This window comes from Cyclopterus lumpus, chromosome 6 (assembly GCF_009769545.1).
Source record: "Cyclopterus lumpus isolate fCycLum1 chromosome 6, fCycLum1.pri, whole genome shotgun sequence".
Taxonomy (NCBI): domain Eukaryota; kingdom Metazoa; phylum Chordata; class Actinopteri; order Perciformes; family Cyclopteridae; genus Cyclopterus; species Cyclopterus lumpus.
This window is the reverse complement of record NC_046971.1, coordinates 2335001-2350000: the sequence shown is the minus strand read 5'-3', so window position 1 is coordinate 2350000 and position 15000 is coordinate 2335001. Positions and strand designations below refer to the sequence as shown.

Sequence of the window (15000 nt, the reverse complement as noted above, 5' to 3'; positions counted from 1 at the left end):
CAAAACATGACCTCATAGATATCACATGAAACTTCACCACTTCATCACTCACATTAAGAGTTATTGTGTCATAGGGTCAAAACATGACCTCATAGATATCACATGAAACTTCACCACTTCATCACATGAAACTTCACCACTTCATCACTCACATTAAGAGTTATTGTGTTATAGGGTCAGAACATGACCTCATAGATATCACATGAAACTTCACCACTTCATCACTCACATTAAGAGTTATTGTGTTATAGGGTCAAAACATGACCTCATAGACATCACATGAAACTTCACCACTTCATCACTCACATTAAGAGTTATTGTGTTATAGGGTCAGAACATGACCTCATAGACATCACATGAAACTTCACCACTTCATTCTGTCCCGTGCTCCCCGTCCAGGTCTGGATCCGTCTCAGCGTCGGGGCGTGGAGGGCCTGATCTCCGCCTCGCCGTGCCGCTTCGACCACGCCGCCCTCTTCTCCGCCTTGCAGAAGCAAACGCTGCAGCACCGCATGAGCGACTCCTTCTCCTGCCTGGTACGTTACAAACACACACGCACACACACACGCACACACACACACAAATGTGGGATCAGCCACATCACATTTGAGTTTAATCAACAATTATGCATTTATTTAAAAAACTGAAACGTGTCACCGGGGGAACCTTGACGGCAAACTGTCTACGGCTCCCGCGGCGTCGACGCAGTACGACCGTCTTATTGAGCTTTTTAACGATCACTTCACGGTGCTGCTCGTGCCTCTCCTTGTAAGCAGCGCTATAATTAATTGTCTATTATCATGTTCCGTTGCCTGATGTTTTGCCGTATCGGTATCGAGACACTTCAGATCGGCATCGTGTGGACGTTATAATTTATTCGTGGTAAACAAACCGCCACCTTCATTACAGCCAAAGTGTGATCGCTGAGTCTCAAGGCTCCTCTTTATTTAGGGTCTTTCTCTGTAGTCAGATAAGCCCCGCCCCCTCCCCCTCCTGTGAGCGCTAGGCCCGGGGGGCTCTCTCACACTGATTGAGAGGATAAACGCTCTAATCAATACTTTCCAAATAGGAACATGACCCTCACAGACGACTGCTGGGCGGACTCAATGGGGGGGCTAGTGTGTGTGTGTGTGTGTGTGTGTGTGTGTGTGTCGGGGGGTGAAATGAGGGGGTTGTGTTGTGTGCACAAAACTCAGATTTTGTTTTGTTATTTTTTACTTTTGTCCCGTTAGCAAAACGTCGATCCCGATCTCAGATCAGATCGATCTCAATTATTAATCGGTGTTTATTTGTTTATGTGTTTATTTATTTATTTTAAAGGGAGACCTTCGCCGGCCACACAGCATGAATATATAACTACGCTTGTGATGATGATAATAATCTTTATTTATATGCCACATTTCATACTGACTGTGTTGCAGCGCCGTACATTTAAAAATAAAAATAAATAAAACCAGAAAACGTATTAAAGTATTTAAAATAAATAAAATAAAATGTTCAGACACGTAGAACCATCATCAGACACGTAGAACCATCATCACACCCGTAGAACCATCATCACAACATCTTTAAGGCATCTCTGAGGCGTATTTGAGGCGTCGTTGAGGAGTCGTTGAGGAGTCGTTGAGGAGTCGTTGAGGAGTCGTTGAGGAGTCGTTGAGGAGTCGTTGAGGAGTCGTTGAGGCGTTTTTGAGGAGTCGTTTGAGGAGTCGTTGAGGCGTTTTTGAGGCGTATTTGAGGAGTCGTTGAGGCGTTTTTGAGGCGTATTTGAGGCGTCGTTGAGGCGTCGTTGAAGCGTCGTTGAGGCGTCGTTGAGGCGTCTTTGAGGCGTATTTGAGGAGTCGTTGAGGCGTTTTTGAGGAGTCGTTGAGGAGTCGTTGAGGCGTTTTTGAGGCGTATTTGAGGAGTCGTTGAGGCGTTTTTGAGGCGTCGTTGAGGCGTCGTTGAGGCGTCGTTGAGGCATCGTTGAGGCGTCGTTGAAGCGTCGTTGAGGCATCGTTGAGGTGTCTTTGAGGCGTCGTTGAGGCGTCTTTGAGGCATCGTTGAGGCGTCGTTGAAGCGTCGTTGAGGCGTCGTTGAGGCGTCGTTGAGGCGTCGTTGAGGCGTCTTTGAGGCGTCTTTGAGTCGTCTTTGAGGCGTCTTTGAGGCGTCTTTGAGGCGTCTTTGAGGCGTCTTTGAGGCGTCGTTGAGGCGTCGTTGAGGCGTCTTTGAGGTGTCTTTTTAGGAGTCTTTGAGGCGTCGTTGAGGCGTCGTTGAGGCGTCGTTGAGGCGTCGTTGAGGCGTCTTTGAGGCGTCTTTTTAGGAGTCTTTGAGGCGTCGTTGAGGCGTCTTTTTAGGCGTCTTTGAGGCGTCTTTGAGGCGTCCTCTATCGCCCCCTGCTGGACCTGGAGGCTCGTCTTGTGTTCCAGTGTGAACGGAGATTAAAAACTAGGCATTTTATTTATTATATTATTATTTTATTTTATTTTTTATACATCCATCTGTGTCGGCCCTCCAACGCCCCGACATGTGTTGTCAGAGCGAGGACATCTGTGCCTCCTTTCAGTCTACCTGCCTCCCCGGGACTCTCGGCTCTGCAATTAGACGGGTCCATTCAGGCCGCCCCTCCAGCTCCTCGCCGCTCGGCCCTTTGTGAGAACTCCAGGGCTTTGTGAGAACTCCCGGCCCCCTTTTCACCCGGCGTCTGAGGGAAAAGGCCGGAGCCTCGGCGTGGTGGGGGGGGGGGGGGGGGGGGGGGGGGGGGTGACATCTGTTGAGTGGGGGGGGCTTGGATTCATGTTGCGGACACGGGGTCATATTTTTATTCACAAAGAGTTGAACCCGACAACAACAACAACCGTAATTAGACGGAACATTTTTTGGGTTTTGTAGCCGGGGCCCAGAGCCCTGCTGACGGGGATCAGGGTGGGGGGGTGGGTGAAGACCACAAGTGACGTTGCTGGTGGACCAGTGAGTTCCAGCTCTGATGGTTTGGCCCATGTAGGTGTGTGGGGGGTAATCCAAAACCATAATACAGCAGTACTTAACTCAGAAAACACACATTCCCCGCGGCGTCACTTTAAACAGTTTTTCCCAAACTTTATTTAAAACGAACAAACCGTCGTGACCCGATTCACAGCCGGCTTTATGTACGTAAACATTAATAAACATTAAGTTTATGGTCTCAATCTATAGTTTTAAGTCTTCTTCAATACAGCATGATGTTCATTTAATAAATTATGGTCATTTAGAGTCAAACAGGGTATGCTTTAGGGGCGGGGCTACAAAGTGATTGACAGGTCGATATCGGAGCCGTATACGGCGTCCTTCCTAAAATGGTCACATCCTGTCTTACAAAACGTTTTAAATGTTATTAAATCTAGATACAGAAGGCAATATGGCCGCCGGATGTTTGTACATTCAACAGTTTCTTTTGTGTTTTTTTTTTTTTTTCCTCCATTAAAAACAAAATGCCCCGCCAAAATAAAATACATTCTAGACGTTTATCTCCTCTTCTGCGTGACGGAGCACATCTTGATGGTCAGCCGATGAGTTCGATCATCAGCAGCTTGTCTTCGTCCCAGGACCCCCCCTCCACCCACACACACACACACACACACACACACACACCCTAAACCTCTGGTTAGTAAAGCAGAAGGAAAAGGATCATGGAGAGTGAGCAGTGAACTGGACAACATGTTTACCTCTCTTTCTTTTAATCCTCACGACTGACCCACTTCGGTTCCCCGTTCGGTTCCCCGTCCCTCTGCAGTTCACAGACTCTCCCCGGATAATAACTTTAAAATTCTTTAAATGTTCACGTTGCATTTCGTGTTAAACTGCAGCTTCTTTTTTTCTTCCATCCTTTCGTCGTAACGATCGCTTCAACCGTGGAGAAAAGAGCTAAATAAGCTCCACATGTATCGTACGGGGCGTTTAGACTCGTGTGTGTGTGTGTAGTTGTGTGTAATTGTGTGCATGTTGTGTAACTCTGCAAGACAAAGTTACACATCTGACCTTTGGGGTCACCAGAAATCCTTTGGACCCAACAGTTCTTTCCCGCGGGCCAAAAGAAGTCAGAGAACCTGCATTTCCCCTCCGTCAGCTCCCCACTCGCCGCTTTCCCTTTTCTTCTTCTTCTTCTTTCTTTCCGGGGGGTCGCGGCGCTCCTCATCGGGGAGGCGGCGGAGGACCGCGGAGCTCTTAACGAAGGCAGTCGGCTCGTTAGCCGCTAATTGAGCGGTCGGCGCCAAGATGCGAGCCGGCCATCTGTTCATCACGGAGGAACATCTTGTGGCGCCGCTCTCCCCGCGGTGCGATATTAATAACTCCAAGCTCCTCGCAGACGGAGGAGAAGAAGGAAGGAAGAAAGGAACCGGAGAACAAACAAACTGGAGGGGCGGACATGAAAAGGCCCGCAGAGCAGAACCGTGCCAGGTATGGTTACCCCCGACAGGAAGCAGAACCGTGCCAGGTCCGGTTCCCCCCGACAGGAAGCAGAACCGTGCCAGGTCCGGTTCCCCCCGACAGGAAGCAGAACCGTGCCAGGTCCGGTTCCCCCCGACAGGAAGCAGAACCGTGCCAGGTCCGGTTCCCCTCCCCCCGACAGGAAGCAAAACCGTGCCAGGTCCGGTTCCCCTCCCCCCGACAGGAAGCAGAACCGTGCCAGGTCCGGTTCCCCCCGACAGGAAGCAGAACCGTGCCAGGTCCGGTTCCCCCCGACAGGAAGCAGAACCGTGCCAGGTCCGGTTCCCCCCGACAGGAAGCAGAACCGTGCCAGGTCCGGTTCCCCTCCCCCCGACAGGAAGCAAAACCGTGCCAGGTCCGGTTCCCCTCCCCCCGACAGGAAGCAGAACCGTGCCAGGTCCGGTTCCCCCCGACAGGAAGCAGAACCGTGCCAGGTCCGGTTCCCCTCCCCCCGACAGGAAGCAGAACCGTGCCAGGTCCGGTTCCCCTCCCCCCGACAGGAAGCAGAACCGTGCCAGGTCCGGTCCCCCCCCCACAGGAAGCAGTCCAGATAAAAGTCTCACGCCCTCCAGCGATCTTTAAGACGATTAAAACATTTAAAATGAAACAGTTTTATATTTATTACATCCTCCGGGTCGTCGATATGCTAATTAGCCCGATGGGTGACCAATCACGATCCAGATAGAGAGAAGTGCTTTTTATTATTAATTAGTTTGAGCCGCTGTCGACCATCAAAAGGCAGTTTGATTTTCAAATAGACCTAAAAGTATATATTTAGTATTAAAGGAACATTATGGTCTGTTTCACACAGCTGACGTTACAACTTAAAACATACGAAGGAACGAATCTTTGAAGTAAAGAAGAACCGTCACTTCACAATCCAACGAGAACATTTCTACAAGTGTGTGTGTGTGTGTGTGTGTGTGTGTGTGTGTGTGTGTGTGTGTGTGTGTGTGTGTGTGTGTGTGTGTGTGTGTGTGTGTGCGTGTGTGCGTGTGTGTGTGTGTGTGTGTGCGTGCTAATGTGTTAATGTCCTCCGTGAGGAATCTTAATTAGCGTTTTAGGTTTCACGGTTAATTTGATGATTCTGTGAACGAGCTAATGAACATCTCAGGATCTTCTCCTCCTGTGTTACATTGTGTGTTACATTGTGTGTTACACTGTGTGTTACATTGTTTGTTATATTGTTTGTTACACTGTGTGTTACATTGTGTGTTACATTGTGTGTTACACTGTGTGTTACATTGTGTGTTACACTGTGTGTTACATTGTTTGTTATATTGTTTGTTACACTGTGTGTTACATTGTGTGTTACATTGTGTGTTACATTGTTTGTTACATTGTTTGTTATATTGTTTGTTACATTGTGTGTTACATTGTGTGTTACATTGTGTGTTACATTGTTTGTTATATTGTTTGTTACATTGTGTGTTACATTGTGTGTTACATTGTGTGTTACATTGTTTGTTACACTGTGTGTTACATTGTGTGTTATATTGTTTGTTACATTGTGTGTTACATCTTGTGTTACATTGTGTGTTACATCTTGTGTTACATTGTGTGTTACATTGTTTGTTACATTGTGTGTTACATTGTTTGTTACACTGTGTGTTACATTGTTTGTTACACTGTGTGTTACATTGTGTGTTATATTGTTTGTTACATTGTGTGTTACATCTTGTGTTACATTGTTTGTTACACTGTGTGTTACATTGTGTGTTATATTGTTTGTTACATTGTATGTTACATCTTGTGTTACATTGTGTGTTACATCTTGTGTTACATTGTTTGTTACACTGTGTGTTACATTGTGTGTCTCACCTTGTGTTACATTGTTTGTTACATTGTTTGTTACACTGTGTGTTACATTGTGTGTCTCACCTTGTGTTACATTGTGTGTTACATTGTGTGTTACATTGTTTGTTACACTGTGTGTTACATTGTGTGTTACACCTTGTGTTACATTGTGTGTTACATTGTTTGTTACATTGTTTGTTACACTGTGTTACATCGTGTGTCTCCAGTGTGTGTTACATTGTTTGTTACACTGTGTGTTACATTGTGTGTCTCCATTGTGTGTTACACCTTGTGTTACATTGTGTGTTACACTGTTTGTTACACTGTGTGTTACATTGATTGTTACACTGTTTGTTACACTGTGTGTTACATTGTGTGTCTCCATTGTGTGTTACACCTTGTGTCTCCATTGTGTGTTACACTGTGTTACACTGTGTGTCTCCATTGTGTGTTACACCTTGTGTTACATTGTGTGTTACACCTTGTGTTACAGTGTGTGTTACACTGTCTCCATTGTGTGTTACATTGTGTGTTACACCTTGTGTTACATTGTGTGTTACACTGTCTCCATTGTGTGTTACATTGTGTGTTACACCTTGTGTTACATTGTGTGTTACACTGGGTCTCCATGGTGTGTTACATTGTGTGTTACACCTTGTGTTACATTGTGTGTTACACCTTGTGTTACATTGTGTGTTACACTGGGTCTACATTGTGTGTTACATTGTGTGTTACACCTTGTGTTACATTGTGTGTTACACTGGGTCTACATTGTGTGTTACATTGTGTGTTACACCTTGTGTTACACCTTGTGTTACATTGTGTGTTACACCTTGTGTTACATTGTGTGTTACACTGGGTCTACATTGTGTGTTACATTGTGTGTTACATTGTGTGTTACACTGTGTGTCTCCAGGGTTGGTTCAGTCCCGGTCAGGTGTTCGTCCTGGACGAGTACTGCGCCCGGTACGGCGTCCGAGGCTGCTGGCGCCACCTGAGCTACCTGAGGGACCTGATGGAGTACTCTGAGAGCAGCGCGCTGGTGGACCCCACCCTGCTGCACTACAGCTACGCCTTCTGCGCCTCCCACGTCCACGGGAACAGGTACGGCGGCATGTTTGTCTGTGTGACGGACCGGCTTCAATTAATCTAAAGAAATAAATAGATTATTTTACTTAATCAGTTGTGAAATAAATAAATAAATATCGTGCAAAACGTGTAAACTTTCCAGTCGCCAGTTAGCGGCGCGCCGCCGCGAAGGAAGGCTCGCACGGCGGGCGCCTGAAGCGAGAGCGCATTTATTTATGTAATTAACCAATTAACAGTTTTTTTAAACTCGTCAACGTACTCTTGATAAAAAATGCCAATTTGCCACAAAAAAATTAATAATGCAAATGAATGCTCGCTGAATAAATGTGAGCGGCGGCGTCTTTTAGCCACTTGCTGGCGTCCGCGGGGCTCCAGCAGTTCGGCCTCCAGCAGCTTAACACCCCCCCCCCCCTCCCGGTCGGTAATTACCGATATCCGTGCTCTCTTTCTTTGTCGACTCATTTAGTCAATTAGAAAGACTAATGATTAGCTTCTCCAGCAGATCGCCAGTTATAAAATGGGGGGGGGGGGGCTACTTGAATTGTTTTTTTGTCAGTTGGAGCTCTAATCTGAATAATTGAAGCCCATTCATGGAGCTGGAGCTGCCTGAGTGGGTGTGGATGGGAAAAGGGGGGATACGGCTGGTCCGCTCGGAGGTGGAAAGAAAATACGAGAAAAACCCGTAATTACAGAAGTGGAGTTTCCCCTGAAGGGCGACTGGAGGACAAAGAGACTTCGAGGCGTGGCGGACTGTTCTTTTCTCTTTTAAACCCCCAGTTCGGACTGAGAGGAGCATTTTTCCCACAGGTGCCGCCTGTGACTTTTAACCCCCTCTGCGGGTCTAAAAGTTCTGTTTTATTTTATTTGGTCGTTTTTTTACGGCAACGCCTAAATATTTGTGTGTTTCTTTTGTGCTCCGACACCTTTTGAGGCACCTCTTTGTGTGTTTTATGCTTTTCTTATCGTCGTGATGAAGAGAACGGCCGTGATTCGCCCTGAAGGCCGGCGGTCTGTAGGGAGGACTTTCACCCAGGAGACACTTGTCCGTGTCCTTGTTTAAAACTAAAAGCATCTTTGAACCCAATCGGTTCCTAAACACAACACAAGTAAACCTTCTGGTTTCGAAGTGGAAACATTGATTTGAAGCACATTTTGAGTCTTCTAAACGCTGTATTTTGCACTTTACTGGTTTTGATGTCGTCTTTATTTTCTATCTCTATTTCCTGAAGAGTGAATATCAGCTGAAGGAAAACTGTAGCATCCGCTCCCTCCTGCTTCATTCAAGGATTCAGATCTGATGAGTCGTTATGCAACACAATGTCGCACAACGACATGCAGTTGTTGCCCGTTTGCTACACAAAAAACACAGTTGTGCATTCTACTCTGAAGTGCATTTCTTGCATCAAGAGGAATTTAAAAAGCTTAATAAATCAGAGAAACATTGACCTCAACGCTTACTGTGTTTGAGCATCAGAGAGCCAGGTGCATGATGGGTAGTGAGTGGCCTCAGGTCTTCCATCTTCAGACCTGAAGATGGGGAGCTGCCCTCCATCTGATCCCCACGTTTCCTCCTCTGAGTCACATGTCATACGTGCTAATGAAGCATAGACTTCTATACAACCAGAGGAGTCGCCCCTGGTGGTCAGTAGAGGGAATGCAGCTTTAACTCATGAAGCATAGACTTCTATACAACCAGAGGAGTCGCCCCTGGTGGTCAGTAGAGGGAATGCAGCTTTAACTCATGAAGCATAGACTTCTATACAACCAGAGGAGTCGCCCCTGGTGGTCAGGAGAGAGAATGCAGCTTTAACACATGAAGCATAGACTTCTATACAACCAGAGGAGTCGCCCCCTGGTGGTCAGGAGAGAGAATGCAGCTTTAACACATGAAGCATAGACTTCTATACAACCAGAGGAGTCGCCCCCTGGTGGTCAGTAGTGAGAATGCAGCTTTAACACATGAAGCATAGACTTCTATACAACCAGAGGAGTCGCCCCCTGGTGGTCAGTAGTGAGAATGCAGCTTTAACACATGAAGCATAGACTTCTATACAACCAGAGAAGTCGCCCCCTGGTGGTCAGTAGAGAGAATGCAGCTTTAACTCATGAAGCATAGACTTCTATACAACCAGAGGAGTCGCCCCCTGGTGGTCAGGAGAGAGAATGCAGCTTTAACACATGAAGCATAGACTTCTATACAACCAGAGGAGTCGCCCCCTGGTGGTCAGTAGAGAGAATGCAGCTTTAACACATAAAGCATAGACTTCTATACAACCAGAGGAGCATTTTACATTGAATCTGATTGTTTGGACTCTTTTTTAAATGCATGTATCTCTCCCAGCTGCATCATCTCGTACCTGAAGGCTCAGTGTCGCCTTCACAGCCGTGCTGACGTGAAGTAAACTGTTTGGGTTCCTCCATGATGACCCGCTGCGTTCCTCATCCAGTGTTTCATTGCGACGGATCAATCAAACCTGCGCAGGTGAAGCCGCCGTGACACTTTGTCTCGTATGGGTGCGTTTGAACCGGGATCAGGGTTAAAGGAGCATTACCAGAGCCGGGGGGGGGGGGGGGGGGGGGGGGGGGGGGAGGTGTCGGTTCGCCTCCGTCTCTCACCTGTCACGTCCCATCTCCTCCTCGCCGAGGCCATCAACGCCACGCCGACACGGGATGTGACGGGAGCTTTTACCTCCGTCCACCTTCCTTCCTTCCTTCCTTCCTCCCTTCCTTCCGAGAGGTTGGGGGGGGGGGGGGGGGGGGGGGGGGGGGGGGGGGAAAGAAGGAAGATGACACGCACACTCACCTGCCACTCAGCTTCATCTCCTTTCCTCACCTCTTAAGGCGAAGTGGCGTCTGCTCGGCGAGCTCCATCAGCGCCCGTCAACCGGCATCAGAGCCACACCACCAGAAGCGGGGGGGGGGGGGGGGGGGTACTTATCGTTTACACTTGAGCCACATCGACTGGAAACACACAACCTGAGTCTGCATCCCCCCCCCCCCCCCCCCCCCCCTGACAGCAGCCCCGCCCCCAACGAGCTCGCTTCATTTAGCAGCAACAATGTGTCTGAACCCCGACAAGCTGTCGCCTCGCTCGCCGCTCCGCCGTGTGAGACACGAGCATGAGCGCACATCTGAGTGGGTTCAATGGCACGGCGAGGGAGCGGCACCACCAACACCACCACACCGGGGGGGGGGGGGGCTGGCTCTCTGCCAACTCCTTCATCGTCCCATTTGCTGTAATTCGATTCGGAGGAAGTGGAGGGTGTGAGTGACGTTTGGGGGGGGGGGGGGGGGGGCTCGATGATCTTCAGAGACGGATGGAGGGATGGATTGATTTGAGGAGCCGTCTTCACCTCCATGAGATGCTTCTGGAAGCAGAGGAATAAACGGCTCTTTGTCATCTGGAAACATCACTTAGTCGGAATTAGTGACCTTTCTTTTCCTCTTTCTGGATAAACTAACAACCAAAATATCAAATACGTGACAGTAATCTGATAAATAAACTCATTAGAATGTGAAGAGAATTGACTTAATATATATTACATTTCTTTGGTGCATAAAACTCTTTGTTTTTGTCATTATTAATTATTATTTTTCTACATAATTCCGGTGAGTAGTGCAGAGGAGAATAATGGCTTTATTAAAAATGACGATGATGATAAATAAATAACGGATGTTTTTTAATCTATTTTCTGTCAAATTATAGACATATTGATTACTTGAGGAGAGACGCTGTAGATGAATGGTGTTCACAATGTGCATCACCATGAAACCTCCCAGTTGACGACTGACATCAATTATAATAAATGTATTTTATGTGTTGTCTAATCTACAGACACAAATTAACAAAGTAGTAAAATAATTGTTTTCCAGAAAGAAGACGAGTTATGGGAGAAAAAAAAGACAGAAATCTCTGAATTGACCCGTGCACGGAAATTAATGTGCTTATCGACATGTTTTACATTTAAAATAAAAGCAAATGTCTGATGAATGTAATAAATACGTCTACATACGTATACACATATATATATATCTATAGATATATATATTATATATTTATATACACACACAGATATATAATTGAAACCTTTCAAATGTATATATACATATTGTAATAAATGCGTAATAAACTCTACCTTTTGGAAAGAAAAGTAATAAATTCAAGCTTTTTAATATATATATATATATATATATATATATATATCTATATATATATATATATCTGCTGCACTGAACCTTCAGTATAGATATTGATCTTCAGGAGAGCTGCAGAAGCGATCAGTGTGTTTTATTTGCCTCCTCCTCGCTGCACATGTTCAAAGACAATGAACCGCTCAGATTAACTGCGAGGGCTCTGAGCATCGGGCCGCCGGCCCGCCGTGACCGCGGTGCTTCGGGTCGTCCTCCGTCCGCGGAGAGCGGCTTCCACATGAAAGCTTTTCTTTCCTTTTCACGAGTGAGCGCACACGCTCCTCCTGCTTCACTCCCTCGTGATGAGCCGGGGCTGGTTAAACAGGGGCTGTGGGAAGTGGAGGGGCTTGTAATGGGGGGGGGGAGAGGAGAGGGGGGGGTCTACAGACTTGGGGAACTACGGGGTTTAGAAGTTGTGCTAACAAGTGCCGCTGTGCAGAGAAAGCCTCTCATTACGGAACAAACGGAGTGGAGTGGAGCTGAAGAGAGGCGCTGATGTTCTCACACAATGCATGACCACTTCCTGTTGTCACGCTGCGCCTCCTCCACCTCCACCTCCTCCTCCAGCTCCTCCATCTCCTCCACCTCCTCCTCCTCCTCCTCCTCCAGCTCCTCCATCTCCTCCTCCTCCTCCTCCTCCACCTCCAGCTCCTCCATCTCCTCCTCCTCCAGCTCCTCCAGTTCCTCCTCCTCCTCCACCTCCTCCAACCCCCCAACACCACCCTGTGCTGAGGAGGAACTCCTCATTCAGAGAGCTATGTGGCTTTTCTTCCTTTAGTTATGTCATTTTTATAGCTTATATTATTTTGTTTCATTTTATTTAATTGTGTGTATTTTTGTTGTGTGTCGATCTTAAATGTAAGACGTTTTCATTTATTTATGTAATCGCATTATTTACTATATTGGTTTATTTAATACTACTTTACCTTATACACGGTGTATAACTATCATTCTTATGTATGTTTTTTTTTACATTCTGTTAAATTAAATTTTTTTATTAGATTTAATTTTAAATTGTGATATTTTTCTGTTTTTTATTTAACAGAATTTCACATAAAGTACTAAATTTGATTTCATATTTTTATTTGATCTAATTTGATACTATTTATAATTCATGTAAAATACCAGATATAGTTTTATATGATGAATATTGAATATGGTTAATGAATATTAACCATATTCTGGTGAATATTTTTCTTTCATGTAATTTAATTTCATGTCATTGTACTTTTATGTTGCTTTAGAATTTTATTTATTCCATCTACTTTTCATTACGTTCTAATTTCCATAATTTCAACAACAACAAAACATATTTTTGATTTCACAAAAATGTGTTTGGTTTTATTTATTTAAATTGAATTAATAATTACAAGGCTGTGTTCACCTTCCCGGTGAAGTAACCGGAGATGACTTGGTAGTCGACAGGAGGCGTCCTCCTCCTCACCGGACTCCTCTCTCGCCGCCCGGTACTCGAGGTGCGGTCGGTTCGGGGGCCCTGAAACCAGCGAAAGGCTCTTTTTTTTTTCTTTTTTAAACATATAAGACAACAACTCATTAACAGACAACCTCCTCGCTTCTTCGCTCCAGCGACTGCCGTTTGGAGAGGCGGCTTTTCTCTTTCAGCCGCGCTCACAAAAGCACAGAAAGTCAAGGCCGCTCGCTCGCGGGACTGATTGCATTCTTTTTTCTTTTTCTTTTGCCAGAGTGCCTATTCAGACGAAGGCAAGAAGGGAATGAAAAGCTTTACAGACGTTAATGAAGCGCTTTTTTTTCTTTCCTTCTTTGTGGAACTCTCCTCCTGGTGGAGGAGGAGGATGCAGGAGGAGGAGGAGGAGGAAGAAGAGGAGGAGGAAGGCGCTCCCGTTTGATTGGTTGACTTTGAGGTCAGCGTGGAGAGTTTCGGCTGCTTCGTCGGTTAGTTTGGTGAAAACAAGTTGACGGAGCAGAAAAAGGAGAAAAGACAGACGAGAGCTTTTCTTTTTTCTTCTTCACTTCTTTCTTATTTCTCCTCTCCGGTGCGCTTCGGACCTCTTAGCTGATGCGCGGCTCTTCTCGGCGTTGCGCGGCGAGGAGGTCAACAGCGAAGCACGGAAACGGGCTCTCAGAGAGGCCTTTGTTACCTCCACAGAGACCTTTCTTTGAGACGGCCGTATATGGAATGCATAAAGTAGGTCTGCTCAGAGGGCGTCGTGGAGGTGTTAGCTGGCTTCACGGTGGTCAGCGTGAACGAGTGACCGTGTTGACTGGGGACTCTCAGCCGGACGCCTCAACACTTCCTGCTAAGGTTTCACGTTAAAAGCCCCACCCCCATCGAAAGCCCCGCCCTCCATTTCTTTGTAAACTTTGAGGGAGAAAAAAACCACCTCGCGGAACAAAAAGCGGCAAAGTAGAAGCACGGATGTTAATAAGACGTGGTTGTGGTCGTCGTGGTCATGTTCGTGGTCATGTTCGTGGTCGTGGTCGTCGTGGTCATGTTCGTGGTCATGTTCGTGGTCGTCGTGGTCATGTTCGTGGTCATGTTCGTGGTCGTCGTGGTCATGTTCGTGGTCATGTTCGTGGTCGTGGTCGTCGTGGTCATGTTCATGGTCATGTTCGTGGTCGTCGTGGTCATGTTCGTGGTCATGTTCGTGGTCGTGGTCGTCGTGGTCATGTTCATGGTCATGTTCGTGGTCGTCGTGGTCATGTTCGTGGTCATGTTCGTGGTCGTGGTCGTCGTGGTCATGTTCGTGGTCATGTTCGTGGTCGTCGTGGTCGTCGTGGTCATGTTCGTGGTCATGGTCGTGGTCGTCATGTTCGTGGTCGTGGTCGTCGTGGTCATGTTCGTGGTCATGGTCGTGGTCGTCGTGGTCATGTTCGTGGTCATGTTCGTGGTCATGGTCGTCGTGGTCATGTTCGTGGTCATGTTCGTGGTCGTCGTGGTCATGTTCGTGGTCGTGGTCGTCGTGGTCATGTTCGTGGTCATGTTCGTGGTCGTGGTCGTCGTGGTCATGTTCGTGGTCATGTTCGTGGTCGTGGTCGTCGTGGTCATGTTCATGGTCATGTTCGTGGTCGTCGTGGTCATGTTCGTGGTCATGTTCGTGGTCGTCGTGGTCATGTTCGTGGTCATGTTCGTGGTCGTGGTCGTCGTAGTCATGTTCGTGGTCGTGGTCGTCGTGGTCATGTTCGTGGTCATGTTCGTGGTCATGTTCGTGGTCATGTTCGTGGTCATGTTCGTGGTCGTCGTGGTCATGTTCGTGGTCGTCGTGGTCATGTTCGTGGTCGTCGTGGTCATGTTCGTGGTCGTCGTGGTCATGTTCGTGGTCGTGGTCGTCATGGTCATGTTCGTGGTCATGGTCGTGGTTGTCGTGGTCATGGTGGTCGTGGTCATGGTCGTTGTGGTTGTCGTGGTCGTGGTTGTGGTCGTGGTCATGGTCGTTGTTGTGGTCGTTGTGGTGGTCGTGGTTGTGGTCGGCATGGTCGTGGTCGTTGTGGTTGTGG

General features: G+C 47.1%; 1 protein-coding gene across 4 annotated transcripts in view; it reads left to right on the top strand.

The window, feature by feature from the left end:
- cadps2 (Ca++-dependent secretion activator 2) overlaps positions 1-15000 on the top strand; it is a 120023-nt gene that overhangs the window by 61063 nt on the left and 43960 nt on the right. For all 4 annotated transcript variants that reach the window (XM_034535305.1, XM_034535303.1, XM_034535302.1 and 1 more), the window contains 2 exons: positions 400-536; positions 7160-7347. In XM_034535305.1, coding sequence (XP_034391196.1) covers positions 400-536; positions 7160-7347 — 325 coding nt within the window. The remainder of the gene's footprint in view (positions 1-399; positions 537-7159; positions 7348-15000) is intronic.